Source organism: Acomys minous, assembly GCF_964271855.1.
Source record: "Acomys minous genome assembly, chromosome: 11".
Lineage (NCBI taxonomy): Eukaryota > Metazoa > Chordata > Mammalia > Rodentia > Muridae > Acomys > Acomys minous.
Genome location: NC_140492.1, coordinates 37,410,579 through 37,436,703, shown reverse-complemented (window position 1 = coordinate 37,436,703; position 26,125 = coordinate 37,410,579). Strand labels below are relative to the sequence as shown.

Sequence of the window (26,125 nt, the reverse complement as noted above, 5' to 3'; positions counted from 1 at the left end):
CCTAGCACTTGGTTGGCAGAGGCGAGCCATGTCTATAAAGCTAGTCCACGACAGCCAGGGCTACACAGAGAAACCCTGTCTCAAAAAAAAACCAAAACCAAAACCAAAAACAAAGCAAAAAAAGTTTGGTTGTAGGGTTAATGAGGAAAAATGATTGTAAAAGATAATTCTGTTCTGTCATGATTTATCAACGATGACTAAACTTATGATCAAGAGGAGGTTAAAACACATGTGCTGCCTGTCCCCATATCGTGACACACACACACACACACCAAGCCCAGGGAACTTCTGGCGGTCATCCCCTTGAAACCGGGTCCCCTCATGCTCTTTGGAGGGTACTCTCTCAAGGTCATCCACACTCCACCATCCCGAGACATTACATTGGATGTTCAGGCGGCATCAGAAGATTAGCATCACCCTTACCCTGCCCTACCACTCAGAGCACCAATGACTGTGCTCTACAAATCATCTCAAGCAAGTTCTTGGGCACGGTCTTCAGTCCCCTCACAGCCACAGGTGTGTCCCCACATAGCCTGGTGTGTTCCTTGACACAATACAGCTCCCCTTCTGCATTCCAGACACATATAGTCAAGCCACGCTCTGGCAAAAAATAAATAAATAAAAAGTCTTCGCAACTTCCAGCGATGCCAACACAAAATATGCTCATGAGCCAATAAGACTACTTGGTGGGTAAATGTCAGACTGATGCTTCAAGCCTGACAACTTGACTTCATTCCCTGGACATCATGTTTGAAGGAAAGAACAACTCCAGAAAGCTAACCTCTGGTCTCCAGACACATATCATGGCGGCAGCAGCTGTACCACACACACACACACACACACACACACACACACACACACACACTCCACAAAGTCACACATACACACACGTAAACGTACACACAAGTACACACTAAAACTCACTCTAAACACACTCCAAACACATATCATGACAGGATCACCTATAGTTCACATACACATTTACACGCACACAAAAAGACACATAAACATACATATACACACATATGCACACACACACAAAACACATACATGCAGACACAGACACACATATATGCAAACACAATGTGTGCATGCATACATACACAAACATACAATTACACATACACACATGCACACACATACATACAAACACACAGAATAGAAATAAGTAAAAATAATTTTTTAAGTGGGCTCATGACTACAGTCTTTTCCACTCTGGCTTGCTTCCTGGTCATGCTCTTTCTTTCTCCCCCGACCACTCCCCACCCCACATGTGTGTGAGTGTCTGTGTGACCACACGAGTGTGCAGTATAGTTGGGCAGATGCTTCCGAATCTCATTTTTGGATGCACGTGATTTCAAGTCATTAAGCTTCAGCAGAAAGAAGATTCCAATCCACTGCTGTGTAGGGGGACTTAGTCTCCTTGACTGAAGAGAAAGCCTATGGCCAAGAAGGCTATAGCCGTGGAGTAGACAATGGTTGTGAAGACTGCCAAGCAAGGCCAGCTGCTGATGTGCAGTTTCAGGCTTCCGGGGGCTAGATGCTAAACGTATTCTATCTGTGCCAGCCTTGGCCAGGCTAGCAGTCCCTGGCTTCACATTGCTATGTAGCAAGCACAGGACCTGTGTTAGGGGCTTCATCTAGCTTCTTAGGGTGATACGAGGATGGAAAGCCAGGCTGGAGCCACTGGCGGTGTGAACAGCACAAGCAAATTTTCCATCTGCAATTTCCCCTTCTTTCCTATCGTATGCATCCGCGCATTCACTATGCGTTAGAGAACTCACGGTGCTAACAAGGAAGGCCTGGATACTTGACAGTGAGACCCAGCCCTTGATGTGCTGGACACAGAGTCTAAAGATCTTGGTTGGCTTTAGTATTAACTTCGGAATTTGGAAACATTTCTATCCATATAAATTTTTTTAAAAACCCTATCATTTGGTTATAATTAGCTTATTCTACACCAAGTCTCTGAGGCTGAAAAACATTCTAGGCCTAAGCTGAAGCCTTCAAGGTCCAGGATTACAGAAGATTACACTGTAGGCTAGAAGCTTTCAGGCCTCGGGCTAGGCATAGCTAGAACAGAGAACGATAAACTCTGGGCTCAGCCCAAGCCATGCATTGGTAAAGCAAGCGCTGGGATTAAAGACGTGTGCCACCGCCACCTGTATTACTTACACTACTTAACACAATGCAAATGCTATGTAAATCATTTTTGACTATTTATTAAGGGAATATCAGAAGTTTTTACATTTTTTCAACATCACTACCACATTTTCTATCCTCTGTTTGAATGCATAATGACCCTAACAGGTTGAATATCTCGAATATATTCTATTTAAAGCTTTCTGTCTTGGTCCTAGGAAAACAGTCTGTGTTAAAAAAAAAAAAAGTCAATGAGTACAGGTGGCTGGCTTTTCCTTCTCCACCCCAGGAAATATGTTAGGAAATGCTAGCCAGATTGAATCTCATTTTTAAAATTGATTTATTAATTCGTCTCTCAGGACTGAGCGTGTCCTCTTCCCCTGTGGCCTGGCCTTCCCCTACCAGGGGGAAGTAATCAAAAAGCTGGCAAGAGAGTCCATGTCAGAGACAGCCCCTACTCTCACTAGGGGACCCACATTAAGCCTGAGCTGCCCATCGGCTACATCTTTGTACTGGGTGGGGGTGGGGGTGTGCATGGGGGGGGGGGCATGTCCAGTCCATGCAAGATCCGTGGTTGGTGTTTCAGTCTCATCAGACTCCTCTGGGCCCTGGTTAGTTGACTCTGTCGGTCGTGTGGAGCTCCTGTCACACTCCTGTCTGAGTCCTTTTTTCCTTGCCTTCAATTTTCCACAAGACACCCTAAGCTTTGCTCAGTGTTTGGCTGTGAATCTCATGCTGGGGAAGATGTGGAGACAGGGGAACATTCCTCCATTGCTGGTGGGAGTGCACACTTGTACAACCACTTTGGAAATCAATCTGGTGCTTTCTCAGGAAATTGGGAATATCTCTACCTCAAGACTCAGCTATACCACTCCTGGGTGTATACCTGAAAGATGCTCCACCACACAACAAGGACGTTTGCTCAACTATGTTCATCGCAGCTTTATTCATAATAGGTAAAATCAGGAAACCTAGATGCCCCTCAACCAAAGAATGGATAAAGAAACTGTGGTACATTTACACAATAAAATACTACTCAGTTATTAAAAACAAAGAAATCACGAAATTTGCAGGCAAGTGGATGAAACTGGAAAAGACTATCCTGAATGAGGTAACCCAGATCCAGAAAGACACACATGATATATACTCACTTATAAGTGGATATCAGCCACACAATACAGGATAACCACACTATAATCCACAGACCTAAAGAAGCTAAATAACAAGGAGGACTCTAGGGGGGATGCTTAATCCTCATTCAGAAAGACAAATAGAGGAGACACTGGAAGCAGCTGAGGAGAGGGAACAGGGCAGAAGCCTACCCTCTGGAAGACTCCATCCAACACGGAATTGAAGCAGATGCTGAGACTGCACAGAGTGCACAGGGACTTTTGGGTTGTGTTGTAAATGTATCAGCTAGGACTGGCGGCTCTGCGTTTTGGTTGGTTGTGGGTTTCTGTAATAGTCTCAGTCTGCTGCAAAGAAAAGTTTCCTTAATGTGGGTAGGGAGAGCTCACCAGGCCTCAACACTGTACAGAGAACTTCAGGCAACTAAGGCAGGCTGAGACCAGGAGGGATGAACACACCAATTACACATTCAATAGTGAATGGTTAGTCCCAAAAACATGCATACAGTAGATATAAATATAATATAATTACATATAATCATCTAGGAGAAGAGTTTGAGCCAGAACAGCTGAGTTGAACCAGCCAGCCAGAGTTAAGAAAGAACTAAAAAAGAAAAAAAAATGGTTAATTGTATTTGGCAACCTTGCAGAAAACATCTTTCCTATCTTGGTGAGCCTAAAATTCTGAATGAAAATCAGTATCTATCATATCTTATCTCTATCAACCTAAAACATCTATCTAAACCTAAAAACATCTTAACCATTTATATAATTTCTGATTGTTTCATGGTTCTTTTTGCTATATGTAGGTTTTTTAAATTTATGGATAATAATACAAATGCATATGCCAAAAAATAAAATAAAATATTTTTAAAAATAAAATGAAATTCCTGCTTATAAAAAGGGGGGATCTTATCAGCCGGGCATGGTGGCACACACTTTTAATCCCAGCACTCGGGAGGCAGATGCAGGTGGATCACTGTGAGTTCGAGGCCAGCCTGTTCTACAAAGCGGCTCCAGGATAGCCAACGCTACACAGAGAAACCCTGTCTTGAAAAATGAAAAAAAAAAAAAAAAGGAGGGGTGGGATCTTACTCACCAGTAATCTCAGAGGCTGAAAGTATTCTTGGCGTATATTAGATTGTATGGAGACCAGAAGCTTCCAAGATAAACCCAGATTAGTAGATACAGAAAGTAAGCATCCAAAAAGATAATTACAGCAAGTGAATAAAAGCTACTTTTACAATATATAATTATATTTAAATATGTAATTACAACCTACTCAGTCCTTATTATATGTAATGTGTATTATATATATAATATGTACGTATGTAAAAAGGGATTATGAATTTGAAAGAGAGCAAGGGGGTATACGTGAAAAGGTTTGAGAAAGGGAAAGAGTAAATTACGTAATTACACCTTAGTCTCAAAACTAAAATGTTATCTTTTTAAAAGCCTTTTAAAAATAAATGTGCCTGAACAGCAAAAGAAATGGGGAATTTTTTTGGTTATATAATATCTTCGCCCTATGATGTGATGTACTCCGGCTTTAACTACAACCACTGTTTCCATTGTAACTCCTCTGTCCTTAGGTAAATGATTAACGGAAAAGTGAGGCTCAACAAAGGGAAAACGCCAGGTCCTGGGATAATAAAAGTTGAAGCAAGTCAGAGTTCAGGGTGTTCCAGGCACTCAGGGAACCAAGTCTTTGCTATCCAGCCTCAGATAGAAAAATCCTACAGCAGACTTGTTGCTCCCACTTAACACGAGGAAAACGAATCTCTTATGAAGACCAAGTACTTTCCCTGAGTTATGTGACTAATGGCTTTATTATGATGATAAAGTGGCATGCCTAAGCATGTGACATCTTATTCCTGAATTAGCAATCCTGAACTTTTTTATATTTAACAGCAGCAACAACTTTGGTCTAGCTCTGTGTGAAACTGCCTGCAGTGTGACTTTTAACAGGGTGCCAATTTTAACCATTTCATTACAAAAGCATAATAAGAACAAGTAGGTGTTTAGGAATTAGTCTAAAATGTTTATGTGAGGAAATTTTTATAGCACAGTTTCATGTTATCATTAGAGCCAAGGGGACTGTAAGTAAGTCAACTAGTCATGTATGGAAACAGCATCAGGAAAAATGAATTCAAGCGTTAATATATTAAGCAGTAACTTTTCCGTTATTAAATAAAGATAAGCTCAACACCATGCACTGGACATCCTTTGGGGAAACATGCTTTTTGTTTGTTTTTTTTGCTTGTTTGTTTGTTTTTGGTTTTTCGAGACAGGGTTTCTCTATGTAACAGCCCTAGCTGTCCTGGACTGGCTTTGTAGACCAGGTTGTCCTCAAACTCAGAGATCCACATGCCTCTGCCTCTTGTATGCTGGGATTAAAGGCGTGCACCACCACGCCTGGCTTGGAGAAACATGATTTTTTTTTTTTTTGGTTTTTCGAGACAGGGTCTCTCTGTGTAGCCTTGGCTGTCCTGGACTCGCTTTGTAGACCAGGCTGGCCTCGAACTCACAGCGATCTGCCTGACTCTGCCTCCCGAGTGCTGGGATTAAAGGCACCACCACCCCAGGAAATCTTGATTTTTAAGATTTATTTATTGTATATGAGTGCTCTACTTGCATGTACACCTGCCGGCCAGAAGAAGGTACTAGATCACATTACAGATGGTTGTGAGCCACCATGTGGTTGCTGGGGATTGGACTCAGGACCTCTGGAAGAGCAGACTGTGCTATTAACCACTGAGCCATCTCTCCAGCTTGCAATAAGCCAATGTAAAAGCCATGAAGATCCAGTCATAAAGCATAAGCTATACAAACAAAGGATTGTAGACAAAACTCCTTACAGCTCGCAATATTCCATTTTTGAGTCTCCTTTATCTCCTCCTACAGCATAGCTTCTTACTGTGGGTCACGGCTCCATATGGAGTGATGTAACTTAATGTAGAGTGTGTGGGAGAATGGACAATAGTAAAGAAGGCTCTGAGTACACCATGCCCAAATATTAATTTAACATGGAGCATGCAATGACTCTGAAGTGTTTCCGGTGATACTCACATGTGTTTCATCACACAACTTCACAGCAGTCTTCGTTCTCATTACACAAGCACACTTTGCATTGACATGTCATCTTTCTTGCACTGCCAACAAAAACTACCAGAAACACTACCGGATGACAGGTAAATATAAAACATAATTTGTTTTCATATTCAGCCCTTAGCACCATGGAAAAGGTGTTAATGTCTTGCTGAGAGAAATATGTAGAAAGAGGTTGTTAATTAGCAGGAGAGGTAATTAGGTCTAATTAAGGGTTAGGAGTAGGCCAACCCAATACATTTCTGAGGACAGAGTTGTGATGTTTAAGGAGATAGTTGGCCTCTGTCAATAGAAATGGCTCTGAGAACAAGAGAGGCAGAGTAACAGAAGTTACTCTGTTAGGTAATCAAGTTTATTCCTTCTCAAGTCTTTGATGGAGTTGAAGACCAGGTAGCGTAGTTTTACAATGAAGCTTGGTTGTTTAGAGGTTAAGATGTTTTTAGGTCTAGATAGATGTTTTGAGTTGACAATGACAAGATGTGATGGAGATTGATTTACATTCAGAAATTTAGACTCACCAAGATAGGAAAGATGTTTTCTTCAAGGCTGTCAAATACAAAATAGCCAAACCACTAAGAATGTAACATTTATATAATGCCTGATTGTGTCATGGTTCTTCTTGCTCTAGGTAGTTTATTGTATATATGTGTATTAATATAAATGTATATGTAAAAAATTTAAAATGTAAAAAAAAAAGCTACTGTGTTAAGTGGGCACCACAGGGTGACCATGGGAGTAGGTAAAAAGGTCCATGATACAGAGATTGCAGTGAGTAGTGTTCTCCAGGCAGGGGCAGTTTAAGTCTCACTAGAGAGACAGGCCTTTCTGTGCCTCTCCTGGTCCCTTACTAGCTACATAATCCCTGCGGTTACTCTGAGTGAAACACACATATCAAAGGCTTAAGAGCTAACATCCACATGTAAGAAAAGAAAGCACGCATTGTCTGTCTTTTGGGATCTGGATTACATCACTCAGGATGATTGTTTTGAGTTGCGTTAATTTACCTGAAATTTTCAAAACTTCGTTTCTCTAAAGAGCTGAGTAATATTTGAGTGAATGAACCACATTTTCATTATCCATTCATCAGTTCATTGCTTTTGAGGCTGTTTCCAATGGCTGGGTATTATTAATAGAGCAGTAATAAACACAGATGAGCAAGGACTTCCTGATCAGAACAACACTGAGAGCACCGGCATTCAGGCCAGAAATTAATAAATGGGACTTCATGAAGTTAAAAACCTTCAGTATAGAAAAAGAAAAGTTTCATTTTCGTGATTGCTTAGAATACTAAAGATTTATTTCTCAGCGATTTGTATTTCATCTTTTGAGAACTGCTTAGTTCTAAGCCCAACTTTAACTGGATTGCGTCCCACCCACCCCCATGCTCGTTCCTTCAGTTCTTTGTATATTCTAGAGATTAACCCTCTGTCATATGTAGAATTAGTAAGGTTTTTTTTTCCCCCACTTCTGTAGGCTTCCACATTGCTTGGATGATGATGTCCTTAACTTCATGAAGCCCCATCTATTAACTGTTGGCTTTAATGTCTGTGTTCTCAGTCCTTTCCTGTGCCAATAAGTTCACCCCTGTTCTCTTTTTCTTCTGTTAGATACAGGGTTTCTGATCTAATGTTGGTGTCCTTGATCCATATGTAGTTGAGTTAGAAATGGATCCATTTTCACTTTTTTTTTTTTTTTTTTTTTTTTTTTTTTTTGGTTATTCGAGACAGGGTCTCTCTGTTTCTCTGTTTTAGCCTTGGCTGTCCTGGACTTGCTTTGTAGACCAGGCTGGGCTTGCACTCACAGAAATTCCACCTGCCTCTGCCTCCTGAGTGCTGGGATTAAAGGCATGCACCACCATGCCCGGCGTAGTTACTGTTTCTATTTCACCAGGGGTTATGGGTTTGTTCAAATTGTTTAATTAATCTTGATTTAAATAGGCTGATGTGTAGTTCGTCACCTGGAAGGTCCAGTGTCTCTTTGTATCCAGCGTGACCGTCCCCTGCTCGCCATGAAAGTGGCTCAGTTTAGAGGGATGAGCCGGCTGCCAGAGCAGTGACACCTTAAAAGTGGAAACTTCACTTTTAAGGAGATTGGCTTACCTTTTTAGAGCAGAGTGCCAGAGCAGTGACACCTCAACTCAGTTAGCATACAAAGCTTTTCAACGTGGGAGGCATGCAGCTTTCATGTCTGTCTCCCCACCCAACCCAATGGTCCCTCCATTGACCAACAGAACATATCTCTTAGGCCAATAACCCTTTGGCACCAGTTCTCCTGTGGAAGCTCCACTTTCAAGGAGATTGGCTGGCCGTTTTAGAGCAGTGACATCATTTGTCCCTACATAAACCTAAGACTGATGTGTATCCACCCTTTAGATCAATGAGGACATATAATCTATTAATAAGAAAAAGGAACTTACATAGTAATTTTAAGAGAAAATTTTCTCATTTTGAATCCTAGACTGTCTTTGTAAGTAGCTCATCTTGTCTACAGGGAGTCGTGCCCTGACTCTCTGTGGAAACCAGGTTGGTCTACAGCTCAGAGTTTCAACTGTCTTTGTCTCCATTGTGTTGGGATTAAAGGCGTGTGCCACCACTGCCCTGCTCAAGTATTTTATCTCAATTCCAGACAAACTCTTCCGAAATCTCAAGCAAAAATCAAGTAAGGAAACAAGAAAAGTCTAAGCCTTGGGTCATTTGTGTCAACTTAAGCTTCAGTTAGTGAACCCTGTCCGCCATTCCTTGGAATTTAGTTATTGCTACCTTGTACAGGTGGACTCTTTTCAGAAAGAGCTGTCAAACACCTTGCAGCGACGGAGCTCTGAATTCCAGCCACTATCAGCTCTACAGAGAAGTTTGGTTCTTTTTTCCTTCTTGTTGTTAAGTAACTTAGCCTCACATCCCTTGGCTCTGTGTCTTTCTCTCTGAACTTTTTAAAAGAGGGTACAGTAAAGTGTGACTATCACTATGCCCTTTGCAAACAAATCCATAATCGCCAAAATAAACTGCCAAAAAATGATCCAGGCTCCCTTTGTCATGCTGCCTTGAAGAGGTACTATAGCTGTTTCTATTTTATTATTTTTCTAGGTGGTTAATGCCATTCTTCAGGTCAGTTTAGAAGACTGCCAGTCTCCTAGTTCTGCCTCTCCAACCTGCCATGTGTCTGCAGCCATCTCTGTTTTGAAAGAGTTGAGCACACAGGCAGCTAGGAGAAGCATCTGTGAAATACTCTGGCCTATGGCCACTCTCTGAGAGCTATTCCCCACCACCACCAAAATATGACTTTTAAGGGTATGGATATTTGTATTTTATTGGGCACCAAATTGTTGCAGTTATTTTACCAGTATGCCCTAATAATATTCATTATTAGGTCTATAATTATTATTTCAGCAGTATTCTCTAACCTGATAACAATCAGTCAAGACACAGACACCTGTTATATTTTTTAAATAGCCTTTGTTAACCTGAGGCTGGGCAGATATTAATCCCCTAAACTACTTCCAATAGTGGGGCAGCACCTGTGAAATGTTCTGGCCCATGGACACTCTAGGAGCTATCCCCCGCCCCTGCCATATCCCGTATCTACCCCAATCCCATGACATCTGCTTCTAATAATTTCTATCAAATACCTACTAATTATCATCATCTGGGCCAAGTCCCCATCAACGCCGGCCACACGCTTCTCCTCCACCTAACCAATGGCCCAATCTTCTTCTCCCCTCTCCTCCAGGCTCCCTTCCTCCCAAGAACCTTAACCATGCCTGTCCCATTTCCCTGCCCAGGTGTGATGGCCTTTTATTGACCAAACAGGTTAGGCTCTTAGGCAAGGTACAGATGGGGCACAGAGACAGCAAACAGTAATTAGCATCAAAATACACCAGACTAGCCTCCAACAGGGTATTGTGTTTTGTTTAAGTAGAACATAAATCATTTATTTAAGCAGAATGTTGAACAAGTATTCAACTGTAAGTAAAAGGAGTAAAAGGCGATTCAAACTCCCAATCAGGTGGAGCCTGAGAACCTGAACTTAATTTCACCTTATAATCAACTTGGAGACTTGGAGGCAAAATGGCATCCAATATGTTAAAAAGCGACAGCAGGTGTTAACAGAGGAGCTACAGTTATGCTAGGAACTAAAGTAGGGCTCAACAGAGGGGCTATAGAGTTTAAGCAGGTTAAACAGGTTACAACAGTAATGAGCAGATAGTGAAAAAATTTCACCAAGACGCCAAAAGGTAGTTTATTAGATGCACTGTGGTGTACATACAGCCCACAGAACAGTGGAGATAAAATGCATAGCACATTCTCAGGAAGTGCTTTTATTTTAAGGGTTTTTATTTTTATTCAGGTGGTATTTCAGTGTCACATTGCCTGGACAGTTGCAGTAACTCCTCTGATGACATAACGAGATAATGGTTCTGCTGCCAGGCAACACTGTCCTTGCTCCAAGCCCATCCTGTCCCAAAGCAAAACAACCTTGGCCTGTAGTTAGAATTGCTTAGCACAGCTGCCTCTGAAAGGCTTCCACATACAACATCAAGTTTCTTTCTGTTGGTCTGTGAACAGTAGTTAAAGTTAGACTTGATTACTAAAATACAAAGAAGTCATTACCTAGTAGACAGTAGTTAGGGCCTTTAAAGTGCAATACAAAAAGAAGGGGGAAAGGAGTTGGATGTACTGATTTTAAACCAAGTTTAAACATTCTCTAAGATAAATCTCCTGATCCAGCTTTCTCCAGTTCCCTGATAACTCAGTGGGCAGGGCAGGGAAAGTTTCCTATAACCGGCATCTTGTGGTTTCGTAGACCATGTTGTGGTCCCAAAGTCTTCTGTCACCCCTGTCCTTCTGGCTATGACCACAGAAGCTTCTTGTCCAACTGACAAAAGGCACATCGCCATTGTCATCCACCTTTATACTCTTTGCAACAATGAATTGAAATGTTAAAAGGCTGTGCCTAAAGCTGACAAAGGGAAATATCACCCAGCAAGGCAGACTTGAGAAAACTCAGGATCTCCTCCAGAGGTTAGAGTAAAGTACTGTTCTAAAATGAACAGTACTTGTTTATTTGCTTGAGGCAGGATCTCTTTAGCTAGTCCAGGCTAGTTTTGATCTTGTGATCCCCTTCCCATTGCCTCCAAATGTTAGGACTACAGGCATGCACTGCCATGCCTAGCTGATAAAATCTTTTATTATGCTTGAGGAGAAAGATCTACCAAACATTCATTTCATTATCAGTCAGCCTTCAGCAATGTCTATTTATAAATTGTTCAACCCACACTCTTCTTGCCACTGTCTATTTAAATTGTGAAACTTTTCATTCTTTCGGGGCTTATGGCTTGCGTAAGGGTGGGTACAGCTTACTGCCTGGATTGTACTGTACCTACCTGCTAACAGCATGTGATAGCATCTCAGCTGGCAATAATGATGGAGTACGACCTCATATTCCTATCAGCTGCAGACCACTTATAAAATGTCCACAAATAAAGGACAGATGACTGCAATTTGAAAGCTATTTCACAGAGGAGACTACTCTTCTAATAAATTGATAGTGGTAGAAAATCCAGGTCCTGGGTCAAAGGCAAGTTTTGACTCAAATGTTTCCTATACATACATGAAGATAAAATGTATCTAAAATACACAAATATTAAGCACAGAGCTTGATGAATATTGTATATACATATTCCTGCATTACCAACCACTGTAGGTGAAGACACGTTTGCAGCACTCATTTTGACTTCCTCTATCTCCCATCAAGCTCATAAGCCCTTAGATTATCACTTCTGATCTCTGGCCCCTATATAAAATTTGCTGGCATTTGAAGTTTCTTGAAATGACATTGCAGCCACTGCTACTGTTGCTGCTGCTGCTGCTGCTGCTGCTGCTGCTGCTGATGATGATGATGATCCACATTAGGTCTGTGAAAACCACTCATAATTCCACAGTAGTAAAAACTCATGCTGTGTACTGCTGCACTGCATGAGTACCCCACTTTTGAAAAACTCAGTCTATGGTTATTTGGAATCTTCATTTAGGTTGTTTCAAGTTGGAGCTATTTTTTCTTTAAAAAAAACAAAACAAAACAATCAGGCCAGGCAGTGGTGGCCCACATCTTTAATCCCAGCACTCGGGAGGCAGAAGCAGGCAGATTTTTGTGAGTTCGAGGCCAGCCTCATCACAAGATGAGTCTAGAACAGCCAAGGCTAACATAGAGAAACCCTGTCTCAAAAAAAACAAAACAAAACAAACAAACAATCAGGCAAGCAAACAAACAAACAAAAAGCTTCAATGAATAAAGTAATCCCTATTTATTTATTTGTTTATTTATTTATTATGTTCACAGTGCTCTGCCTGCATGTACACCTGCAGGCCAGAAGAGGGCACCAGATCACATTATAGATGGTTGTGAGCCACCAGGTGGTTTTGGGAATTGAACTCAGGACCTCTGGAAGGGCAGTCAGTGTTCTTAACTGTTGAGCCGTATCTCCAGCCCCCACCTCTTTATTTTTTCAGAGTATGTAAATTTTCATTATAACCATCTTGGAAATGGGTGATTGGTGCGGTATCTTGAATGTGGAGGACTGAGACTCAAATAGATCATCACTTGTCCAAAGGAAACTTATTACTAAGCATCACACCCAATTTGGAAGCAAGGTTCTTTCTACCATTCTGCCAGCCTCCAAGAGGTCTTTGGGATCTCTTCTTCAAATGGAAGAGCTTTGGATATTTACCATAGAAAAGTCCTCTTTGGAGATGACTAAGAAGATAGACTTGAAAACTACGTCAATGTTCCTCCAGCATGGCTCCATAGTTCATGCTAGAAGAAAACTAAAGCATCAAATTGCTTATGATACTTTTATTTATTGTTTTAGAGAAAATGTGTGGTTTCTATTTCATAATGTTAGTGAAGAGATGTTTCTCAGTGTGCCAGGAGAAGTAATTACTATGTCTTCATTTTTGGTTGTCTAGCTCACTAAAGAAAGCAAGCAAGATCTCCTGGAGAGGGAGAACCAGCCCTGTTTATACAACTACTGTGGATAAGCCTCTTTACAAGGAATTTCTAGAGTAATAGACCCAAAGTACTGAATGTCACTGGGTGGTCTTTCCCAAATCAAATATTTAACTGAATAATTGGACAGGGAACTGTCAGGTAGGAGAGTTCCAACACACACACAGACACACACACACGCATGCACGCACGCACGCACGCACGCACGCACACACAAGCACAAACACGCACATGTACACAGAAAGAGAGAAGGGGGAGGGAGGGAGAGCACATAAGAGGGAATATAAACAAAGGTGAAGAACTGGCTTATGCTAAAAAACCAAAACGTTTGAAGAGTAATTTGGTCTGATTTCAAAGGCTTGAGAAGTGGAGGGATCAACAATGTAAATACTAATTCAAAGTCAGGAGAAAGTTAAATGAGATGTTCCAGGTTAAACCAGGCAAATGGGTAGGAGGAAACTGCTCCTTCCTCAACTTTATACCTTTGTTGGGTTCAAGCCTCCAGTAGATTGACTGGACCCATCCAGATTGGGAGAGCAAGCTTCATTTCTAAATCAAACAATTGAAATGATAATTTCATCAACACATTTAGAGACACAGCCCAAAACAATATTTAATCTCGGTAACTAATGGACAATCAAGTTGGCACATGAAATTAATGATCATATGTGTGGTAGTTTGGATGAGAATGTGTCTGGGCCCGCCGGACAATCAACTGAGACCCTCAGACCCCTAAGGAGAGAATGGGGGACAAGAGATGCAAAGAACGGACAGCAAGTCAAGGAATCTGATCCAGCTGACAAAATTTTATTTTCTCAAGCTGCTTATATGCTTTAAAAAGCAGGATGTGGGGGGGGGGGAGGGTGAGGAGGTGAGAAGCGATTGATCTTGGCTGCAGTTGTGCAGGATATCAATTATATCAATTAGGGTCAAGGGGAGGGGGGTAGGGGAATTGAGCTCATAGCTAGCCACATTCTGAGAAACCACGTCAGGAACCTGGTTGACTGAGAGAGGGAGGCCAGGTGGGTGCCTAGGCGACCGTGACCATAGATCCATATCTGGTTCATGAGAAGCCGAGAACAATAAGGTTCCAGGGTGATTGTGGAGAAGTCTTTGTGAGGAAGGAGGAAGTGAAGGAAGAAGGTCTGAGAGGGCCTAAGTTTGTGGAGCCAAAGCAGTTTGAGCTGAGCAGAAGTACAAAGCCGCCCCTGGCAAGAACGGACCCCACTGGCTCACATATTTGAATACTGGGTCCCCAGTTGGTGGAACTATTTAGGAAGAATCATAGAAAGATCCCGCTTAAGGATCTAGATGCGAGATCTCGGTTGTTGGTCCAGCCATCTACCTCCAAGCCCTAGTTTCACCATCGTAAAGCCTAACCCTGTAGTAAGTTGCCTTGTGTATAGTGCTTTACCACAGCAATAGAGAAGTAACCAATACAGTACGTACTGACATTCATAAGAACTCTATCTCAAGCTGTGTTCTCTCTTAGAAGGTGTAAGATGGGAGAGAACGTATCGTGGGGAGTAGGGTCTCTTCTTCCGCTTCCAACAGATGAGAGAGTTGACTCCTATTATGTAACATTCCTGGATCGACATGAACAAACATTTACTCACCCAAGATAAAGGCACCAAAGACAGATCAAAGAAAGGCTCCCGTCCAAGTCTAGCTTAGTAAACTAAGCGTTTACTGAGTCACTTAGTATAACTTAGTTACTTAGTAAACTAAATGTTTACCAGAAGAATAAGGTTGAAGAGTTGCTTACAGGAGCACAGACAATCTGAGACAGGTACAATGATCAAAACCACCCCAGTATGAGTGACAGTTCTCTACAGGTCAATTCTAGTATCCCTCTACATGACTTGGGGGAGGGCAGCTTGACCAGGCCAGAAGTTCTCTTCTACCCAGCAATTATTGGTGATAATATAACTTTGGGGAGGGGCTTTGCGTGTGTATAAGTTTCAGGGACTTCCTAAGCCTTGTGAGTTTCAAATACTTTCTGAGACTTAATGAATCTTCCTACTGGATGGAATGCTTCAGTTTTGAGGAAATGACAACACTGTCTACCTTTTTAGAGTTGTCTCAGTGCTTTTATTCTGTTCAGTTCTCTAGAGTATCTGAACTTTGCAACAATGGACAGAGAGCCAAATTTACTCACTTTTCTTATTGTGTAAATAGTTTGGTGATTAAATGCAGCAGGATCAGACAGATTCACAATTCCGGGCTGTTTTCTAAATAAATGGCAAGACAAACAAGGAAAGAGTTCAGAGAACACTCTGAACTTTTTGACAGGGTTTTTGACCTAATCAGAATATGCTGCTTTCCTGACCAATCTGTAAAAATACATATATACAATTTTTTCTTTCCTTATTTTAGAAGAGTCTTCTTCTGCAGCTTAGGCTAGCCTGAACTATTCAACCTAGGCCAGTCTCAAACTCACAGCACTTCTTCTGTCTCGGGCCCTTGAGTGCTAGATTTATAGACATGAGTCGACATACCTAATGTAAGATTGTTTTTCGGTGTAAATTACCTCATTCTTCTTGCAGTCTACTTTCCTAAGTAAAAGATAAGAAAAAGTCATCAGTGTAAAGGAGTAAAGTAATAGACTTCAAATGGAACATAGTGATGTTAGTTTTTGTTTTTGTTTGTTTTTATTTTTTATTTATTTATTTATTTTGGTTTTTCGAGACAGGGTTTCTCTGTGTAGCCTTGGCTGTCCTGGACTCACTTTGTAGACCAGGCTGGCCTCGAACTCACAGCGATCCGCCTGCCTCTGCCTCCCGAGTGCTGGGATTAAAGGCGTGCGCTGACACGCCAGGTTTGTTGTTTTTGTTTTTTAAATTTATTTATTATTACATATACAGTGTTCTGCCTGCATATACACCTGTACACCAGAAGAGGGCATCAGATCACATTACAGATGGTTGTGAACCACCATGTGGTTGCTGCGACTTGAACTCAGGACCTTTGTAAGAGCAGGCGGCACTCTTAACCACTGAGCCATCTCTCCAGTACTAGTTTTTGTTTGTTTGGTTTGGTTTTGGTTTCTCAAGACAGGGTTTCTCTGCATAGCCTTGGCTGTCCTAGGCTTACTTTGTAGACCAGGCTGGCCTCCAACTCACAGAGAGCCACTTGCCTCTGCCTCCCAAGTGGTGGCATGCGCCACCACTTTTATCCAGCCAGGCACTGTGGCACACACCTGTAATCCCAGTACTCTCAGAGGCAGAAGTAGATGGATGTCTGTGAGTTTGAGGCCAGCCTGGTCTACAAGGTGAGTTCAGGACAGCCAAGGCTACACAGAGAAACCCTGTCTCAAAACAAAACAAAACAATACTTTATCTTAATTAACTCAGTAATAAAAAGATCATACTGCCATTCAAACACTTAACCTGTCTCAAACTCAAGTGATCTTCTACGAAGTTAGAAGGACTATTCTGAACTGATTTCATGATAGCAGAATTTTTTTTTTAATCCCAGAACTTAGGGAGCTGCAGGGAAAGAAGACATAATGTGCTTTCCACAACAGCTCTTGAATACAGAACGACAGTAGGTAGAGATGTAAACTAACTGAAATTGTCTAACTTCAGAAAAGACTTCTCACAAGAAAGGTCATTTGCTGGCAATGTGGTTTGCATGGTGTGTTCATTAACTTTGCATGATGTGACAAAATACCTGAGAAAACCAACTTTAAAAAAAGAAACAATTACTTAGGGCTCATGGCTTCAGGACTTTCATTCTACAGATGGTTGGATCTGCTGTCTTTGGACCTGTGGTGAGGCAAGAGAACATCATTGCAGAGTGTATATTTTGGAGTAAATTTGCTTACATATCATGGATGCCAAAAAGCAGATAGATGGATGGATGGATGGTTGGATAGATAGATAGATAAATAGATAGATAGATAGATAGATAGATAGATAGATAGATAGATAGATGAAAGAAAGAGGAGTACAGTATTGCAGTATGTTCTTCAGTGGCATAGTCTCAATGAGATCCACATCCTGGGGCAGGGGAGCAGGCCTATGGTGGAGGGTAGGGGAGAAAAAAAAAGAGATCCATCTCCTGCAAGTTCTACCACCTTCCAATAGCAACACAAGATGGCAGCCTGGTTCATTATTATTGTTATTATTATTAGTAGTAGTAGTAGTAGTATATTATTATTATTATTATTATTATTTTGATTTTTCAAGACAGGATTTCTCTATGTAGCCTTGGCTGTCCTGGACTCACTTTGTAGACCAGGCTGGCCTCAAACTCACAGCGATCTGCCTGCCTCTGCCTCCCAAGTGCTGGGATTAAAGGCGTGCGCCACGATGCCTGGCTTGGCAGCCTACTTCTTAACATGTAGTCTATGGGGGCCATTTAAGCCATAACAGACTGAAAAACTGATTTATTCTGGGAGTCTAGAAGTTGGGGATTTGCCATGTTGAGAATGCAATCAAGAATAGTACCCAATAAAAGTTTGAGGTGCTGGGTCTCTAATGATCCTACCAGCAAACATTTTACTTGACATATCACAATTCATTGCTTAATGAATGAAGCATGCCTTTTGGAAATGTGAGCCAGATTTACTCATGACTTTGCTTATGTACCTGCTCAATTTGATGATTTTTTTTATCCATTCAGTGAGCTAATGTTTCTATAACAGGCCTAGAAAAGTAAAGGGCAAGCGCAGGGTGGTTAGGTTAGCTCTAAGCACAGAGAACGGCTCTTCAAGTGTGTTTTGAAATCCAGAGGACACATCTTACCCTTAAAGCCCAGGCACCAGCTTTCTCACACAGGGCTGTGGACACTTGCCTGAGAGATGCTATCAGGGACACAAGATTCAGAAGAGATGCCCTTTGGCTCTCAGCTAGTCAAGGGATATATGTGTAGGCCAATGCAGTAGAATACAGCGAGTAGAAACAGACCTACATATATTTCCAATGGAATTTTGAAAATGGCACAAAGCTAATCAATGGAAGGAATATCAGCTTTTCCAGAAAAGCTACCAAAGCAGTATGTATCCCCAGTTTAAGAGGAGAGGGAGGAGGAAGAAGAAGAGGACAATGACGATGACCAATTTTATTTATTTATTTTTTAAAGACTTATTTATTATGTATACAGTGTTCTGCTTGCATGTACACCTGCAGGCCAGAAGAGGGCATCAGATCCCATTATAGATGGTCGTGAGCCACCATGTGGTTGTTGGGAATTGAACTCAGGACCTCTAGAAGAATAGCCAGTGCTCTTAAACTCTGAGCCTGAACCTCTGCGCCCATCTTTCCAGCCCGATGATGACCAATTTTAAATAATTTAAATTGGGCAGCCTGTATTATTCCAGCCCACTGGTCACATGTCTATTGTGGCAGCACCATGCTGTCTTTGCCTCTTTTTTGTTGTTTGTTTGTCTTTTTTTTTTTTTAAAGATTTATTTACTTACTTATTATGTATACGTTGTTTTGCCTGCTTGTACCCCTGCAGGCCAGAAGAGGGCACCAGGTCACATTATAGATGGTTGTGAGCCACCATGTGGTTGCTGGGAATTGAACTCAGGACCTCTGGAAGAGCAGTCAGTGCTCTTAACCGCTGAGCCATCTCTCCAGCCCTGTTTGTTTGTCATTTGAGACAGGTTTTCAATGTGTAGCCTTGGCTGTCCTGGAGTCACTTTGTAGACCAGGCTGGTCTCAAACTCACAGCGATCCACCTGCCTCTGCCTCCCGAGTGCTGGGATTAAAGGTGTGCGCCACCACTGCACAGCCTTTTTTGAGCTATTGTTAACAAAATATGTTTCCCAATTTCTTTCTTGGCATTTATTTGGTATATAAGAATGTCACTGCTTTTTTTTTTTAATTTACTTTTTTTTAAAGACAGGTTCTCACGGTATACCTCTGGGTGTGATGGAACTCACTATGTAGGCTAGGCAGCACCGAAACTTACAAGGATTCACCTGCCTTTCCTCCTCAAGTGCTGAGATTAAAGGTATATAGCACTATACACTATACCTGGCCAAAAGCCACCAGTTTTTGTATGTTGATTTAGTATCCTGCAATTCTACTAAATTTTTGGAATTTAAAAGAACTTATTATTATTTAAGAGTTGTTTGATAGAGTTATGTAGGATGTTGATATTTGCAAGTAGGGATATTTCAATTTATTTCTTTCCTACTTTTATTCTTTTACATCTGCCTTTTGTCTTATTTCTCTAGCTAAGACTTCAGTTTCAAGCACTATAATGAGGAAAAGCAGACTGGATATCCACCTGTAGAAGAAAGGAAATAACTGCATATCTCTCACCTTATACAAAAAGGAATTCAAAATAATCGAAGAATTTAATTTAAAGCCTGAAATGCCGAAACCACTGCAGACACAGTTATAGGTATAGGGATAAGCCAGCAGCACAGGAAGTGTCCTAAGAATTAACAGGACTTCATGAAATCAAACACTTTCTGCCCAGCAAATAAACTATCAGCAAAGCAAGTAGACTGCCTATAGAATGGGAAATACTTCAAAGAAGGGATTAATGCCTAGGATATAACTAGAAAAGTTAAACCTACAACAACAACAAGCAAGCCATGTTCAATATCAACAGTCATTAGACAACTGCCATTCAAAGCTACTCTGCAGATCCATTTCACCTCTATCAGAAGAGCTACCACAAAGAAAAGACACAATATCCAGTGTCGGCGGGAATATGGGGAAAGGGGAATTCTTATTCATTGCTGGTGGGAAGTATAAACAAATACAGCCATTATGGAAATCATTACATATAACCATATGATCCAGGTATATCATGACCGGGCATAGATCCAAAGGACTCTATAGTCTGTCACAGAGACATCTGCACATTCATGTTTATTGCTGCATCGCTTATAATAGGACATGGTAGCAGGCTAGATGTAAGAGATGAGTAGGAAAAAAAGTGAGGTACATACACACAATATTTTATCATCTGTAAATAAGAATGAAGTCATGAAATTTCAGGAATGGGTAAATCTAGAAAGTGTATTACAGTCAAGGTAACTCAGACTGAGAAAGACAATATTGTCTCTCATACATGGTTCATAGTTGATAATGTCTCTGTGCAAACGTGGGAGGTCAGTGTGGGTACAGGTTATGAAACTAGTAAGGAGACTACAAGAGGATAAATATAGATGCTGAAGAAAGGATGGGCAACAAAACGTGTAACATTTTTTAAAAAAGAAAAGGAGGCTGTGGAAGGAAATCAAATAAATATTTAATAAATATTCATGCCGGGCGTGGTGGCGCACGCCTTCAATACCAGCACTTGAGAGGCAGAGGCAGGCAGATCACTGTGAGTTCAAGGTTAGCTTGTACAAAGTGAGTCTAGGACCGCCAAGGCTACACAGAGAAACCTTGTCTCAAAAAAACAAAAACAAAACAAAAAAAACCCAAAAAAACAAAATCAAAAAAAAGAAATTCATATAAATTTTACTTGAAATGTCATAATGAAACATAATGTTCTAATTTTAAAACTTGTAAATAAAGACAAAAATTTATTCAGATGGAAAAACAAAATAAATAAAGGCAAGTAAAAATATTCACAAACCTTGCATTCAGGACTAGTATATACAATCTATAAATTTCAAAATTCAACATTAAAAAAACAAATAATTTAATTATAATTAAGCCAAATTCATGAAAGACAGCTGAGAAAAGATAAACACAGAGAAAGATAAACAAGCAAATAACGAGTTTATGAAAGTATTTTCAACATTAGCTATTAAATAAAGGCAAATTAAAACCATCAAGTGGGTTGAGGAAATGACTCAGTCATTAGAGGCTTGGTGCCCAAGCATGGAACCCACGTCTGGATCCTTGGCAGCCATGTGGTAATACAGAGCTAGGAACGCAGGCCTGTAGTCCTAGTGCCTGGGAAGAGAGACATGAGGATCCTTGCAGCTTGCTAGATAGCCAATCTAGCAGAACTGAAGAGCTCTGACTTCAGTGAGAGAAACTATAACAGGAAACAAGGTGCAGCCGGACGTGGTGGCGCACGCTTTTAATCCCAGCACTCTGGAGGCAGAGGCAGGTGGATCGCTGTGAGTTCGAGGCTAGCCTGGACTACAAAGTGAGTCCAGGACAGTCAAGGCTACACAGAGAAACCCTGTCTCGAAAAACACAAACACAAACAAAACAAAAAAAAGAAAGAAAGAAAGAAAAGAAACAAGGTGCAGAACTTCTGAGGACTTCTAATACCCAAACTTGACCTCTGTTTTCCACACACACACCTGCTACCAAGCTCAACAACCTGAGTCTGAAGCCTGGCCCTACATGATGGAAAGAGAGAACCAATTCCTGCAAGCTGTCCTCTGACTTCCATGTGTGCAATTGCACTTGAATACCCACACACACGCATACAGACAGACATATGCAAACAAAACAAGAATGTAATTTAAATTTTTTCCAAAACAAAGCACAAGAAGCAGTTCTACATTTCCAAAAGGTATAAAATGTTGTGAGTGGCAGGAAACTAAGTCAATAGGAATAAAAAGATATTATAGACCTGTGAGTGGGCATAAAGGTGGCAAATGGGTGCACAAGATCTACGCCAGTTATCAGTCACAGGGGAGAAGTGGGGAGCAGGGTTACTATACATGGCTCCTTGCAAATAACTGCAGAGGCTGCTTCTGACAGCAGAATGAGCAGCCAGTTGATTGAATCATGGCGTGACATTCCCCTGACAAGTTAAGTAGTGCCACCTACTCAACTGAAGATTTGATGAAACTTTGAAGGAGCAGAAACCATCAGGATCAAGAGACACTTATCATCAGGAGCGCTCAGGAAAATGGGGGTTCTACATATCATGAGTAGAATACAAAACCCAGCGCAATAATGTCTCATTGGAATCAGGCATAGTGAAAGTGAGAGCCAGGGACCACTGCACACTAGAGCCTGGAACTAACAGAGATGGGGCGTGTGAAGGAAGAGGGGCGTTTGGATGTGGGAAAACGATGCCAAATTCGGCCATGTCAGAAATACTGTGCTTAGGCAGCATCCTGTGGCCTTCGAGTTGCTGACCTTTGCCTCATGAGGTCTTATGTTCCAGGCTATCCTTGGACTACTTACCTTTGAAAGAAGTAGGGAAGTCCCAACTTGGAACCACCAGAGGATCAAGGAAGTTCTTACAGGGAACTACTCAGAGAACTACAAGGAGCAATTCAGGCTATTTGTATTCTTGTGTGGGGGCTAGGGTGAGTGAGATTAGAACAGAGCCTATTGACCTTGCTCTATATATACTCTTACTAGTAGGGCATTAAAGGGAATCTTGATCAGAAATGTCCTGACTTGATTCGTTATTTCTCGCGTCTCTGTATCCTACTTTCAATCCCCACTCCCTCTTTCAGGTGAACCCTGATTCAATTTTTCCAGTGGGCCGGGACCTGACATTTGGGGAGCAACCGTCGCGATTGAGTTGACTCCTAGCTGATACCAGTATTAGTTGTGGTCAGCAACACTGGCGCTGGCAGGGATCATAGAAAGCTGGAGCAGCTAGGAACTTGTTCATTAAATATTTTACCAACCCTTTATCCTGCCTGCATCACGTGTTCCCAGCACTGTGTTGGGTGGATAAACTAACAGGTACCCATCACATATCTAATTTAATAAGGGGCTCAAGAATAAAAAGATTACTTTATCATGGTTCCTAGTCATCAAGGAACAGATGAGCTTGAGTAGCAATGACCGCATGACTATGGCAATGTGGTATAGTGGGGAGGAAAGGAAACTGTTATCTGATGCTGCTATAAAAGATACCAAGACCCTCATGACTGAAAGACAGAAGTGACTCACAAAGCTTCCTATCATGATCCATGGCATAGATGCACCCAATACACACACACACACACACACACACACACAAAATAGAGGCAAAAATCTTTCAAGTATGTCTTGGTTCCAATGGTTTATTCAAACTGGGAACCTATAATCCTCCAAGATATCACAGAAAAAAATGTGACGTTATAGTGGGATAATCCTTCTGTTGTTGTTCTGAAAAGGTCAAGATTGCTTAGAGGGCAAGAGATTCCACTTTTGACGCTTTGGGGATCAGTAGAGTGTTACAGCAATCTCTATTTGATCCAATTCAACCACACTGAATGTCATTTTTACTTTTGCTAGTCGAAACATTTCACTATTGAGAACCAACATGAAGCAAGAGAAAAGGCATGGCCCTTAACTTTCAAACTGGGTCGTTCTATTTTCCTCAGTCCATGTTGGTATCTTCATGAAGTGCTGTTATGTTGAGCATTCCGTGGTACTTAAAAGCCGAATGACCACCTATGGTTTGTTGTTGTTGTTTGACAAAAGGATGTGTTCAAACCTGAGTTGAAGAGCCATGGTCTGGAACATTTATTTATTCATGCTTGTTTATTCTTCTTGAAAATAATGTGAATTCCAAACATTTTGCTGGGTAATTTTCATCTTTTGAGACCTGACCCAGCGTTTACGAAGGTTTAAAAAAGTTACTTCGAATAAGTGAACAGACTGGAGCGTTGTGACCTGCACATGGGCTCCAGGGGAGGTGGCACGGGTTGGATGTATCTGGATGCATATGTACGGATGACTGCAGTGATACAGGGTCCCTGAAGAACACCTTCGCCCGGAAAGCCTGCTAACAGACTTCATCACCTTAGTAAATGTTGCAGCAGGGGCGCACAGACATCCTCAAATCACTTCGATTAGCCCACGTCTTTTCCCAGTTTCCATCTAGTCTTTGCCCTCTGCCTTTACCCCAGAACCTATAAACTCGTCCAAACGACAATCTGAATGCTGCAGAGACACGAAGCTGAGTAGTTATACAGCATAGTGTTCTCACCTTCTCCTCAAACGGTTTTAGTCTTTAACAGGTACCAAGGAAGCCACGACCTCTAAACGGATCCTCACACCTACCTATCAACTGGGAGGCCGGCCCCATCATTCCTGCCGGCCAATCACCTTCACAGTGCTTCAGCAATCCCGCCCACTCACAACGCTACTGGGAGCTGTCCTTCGCGCACCCCGAAATCGCTGTCTACAGCGCCCCTTCCTCGCCCCACGGGCGACAGTGCCACCGGTCCTTCCATCCTGGAGAAGAGGTCAGCTGTCAAGGAAGGGCCAAGACCTCCCAAGTGATTTTAAGCAACCGCCTGCCAAAGGAAATGGAAAGGCTACCCAGAACGCCCGGCGCATACCCTGCCTTCTGACCCCGGAAGTGATTCTCCCCTGTGCACCCGAGAGAGGCGGGCACAGCCGCGAGTCTAGCCCAGCATGCCCCGGGCTTCCGGTGACCTCTGGCCCTTTTCTGTCGTCCGCTCCTGCTGCCTGGCGTGCTCGCTCGCGCGTTGCCTCCCTCCACGCTCCCGGCTTCCTCCCCACGCTGCCCGGTGACCGTGGCGCCCGCGACCGGCGCGGCGGCGGCGGCGGCGGCGGCGGCGGCGGAGGACAGTCGTCATGGCCGCCTCTAAGCCCGTGGAGGCGGCGATGGCGGCGGCGGCGGCTGCGCCCGGTTCTGGAAATGGAGTGGGCGGTGGCGGCGGGACGGGGGGCTCGGGCGCGGGGACCCTGGCGCGGTGGCACGTGGCGCTGGCCATCGGCGCGCCCCTGTTGCTGGGTGCTGGGGCTGTGTACCTGTGGAGCCGAAGGCGGAGGCGCCGCGAGGCGGGAGGCCGGGGCGACGCCGGCGGCCTGAAGCGAAACAGTGAACGAAAGACCCCGGAGGGCAGGGCCAGTCCGGCCCTGGGCAGCGGCCACCCCGACGGTTCTGGTGACTCCCTGGAAATGGTGAGAAGCCACCCGGAGCATAGAGGTGGAAGCGAGCGGATGCAGTTTTTCCTTGACCCGTTGTGCGGGTGAGGGGCCCTCCCACCGGTCGGAAACTGCCCTGTGGCCTCAGAGGACTTTAGAGTCGTTTCTGTTTTGTTTTTTTTTTTTTTTTTTTTAAATAGGGAATAGAGTAGCAGCTCGGGACAGGCTAGCTTAGAGATGTTCCTCAGCGAAGGGCAGAATCTTTTGGTTTTCTTCTCGTGACACAGCATTTATCTCTAGCGGTGTATGGGAAGATGTACACACATAGTAATTCTGTTAAGCGAAGAAAGGTAAATCTCACGAAAGGATCGGCGTTGTGACGTGAGTTCTTGTGATTACCGAGGTCAGAACTTAGTACTGTTTAATAACTAACAAGCCATTCCTCTTTTGGAGTTATTTTCTCCTGAAGGGGGAGGATGAGCAATTACAGTGACAAAACTGGGAGGGGGGGAAAAACTCATTAGGTAGCTTTGTGTATAGGAAATATGCCAGTTTCTTAGTAAAATGGTGGTGCACCTCCCCCCCCCCACACACACACACTTGGACTGAAAACATCTTAGGTGTTTTTCTTTCACCTGGATGTATCCAAAAAGCCTGATAGCACCTCATAAAGCAAGTGGTGAAGTGCTTATCTGATCTGGTGATCTGACTAGTAAATCTTTTTGACAAGTTTGACACCTGAGTAGAGAATTGGCACGGCCAGAGATTGAAGCAAAAGGGACTTTATCTGGGTCTGGAGTTGTACAGTGTTATCACCAGAGTGAGTCGGGTTCAGAGAAACTTAAATGGCTCCCAGGCATATGCACAAGTAAATCCCTTATACACGTGCAACCTGTATACAGTTACGTTCATGAGAAAAACTGTATACTGTCCGTGAGTGACAGTCGTTAAGGCGCGTTGTTCTTTTCACTGAGCAGATGCAGAGCAAGTTCTGATGTTTAGGGATAGTGTTTGCCGCGTGCT

The 26,125-nt window shown here is 42.5% G+C and overlaps 1 protein-coding gene across 1 annotated transcript in view; it reads left to right on the top strand.

Moving 5' to 3' along the window:
• The first annotated feature begins 23,302 nt into the window (after window positions 1-23,302).
• The window catches only part of TOMM70 (translocase of outer mitochondrial membrane 70), a 35,746-nt gene continuing 32,923 nt past the window's right edge, over window positions 23,303-26,125 (top strand). Inside the window, exon 1 of the mRNA XM_084801244.1 lies at window positions 23,303-25,138. Coding sequence (XP_084657370.1) covers window positions 24,809-25,138 — 330 coding nt within the window. The 5' untranslated portion in view covers window positions 23,303-24,808. The remainder of the gene's footprint in view (window positions 25,139-26,125) is intronic.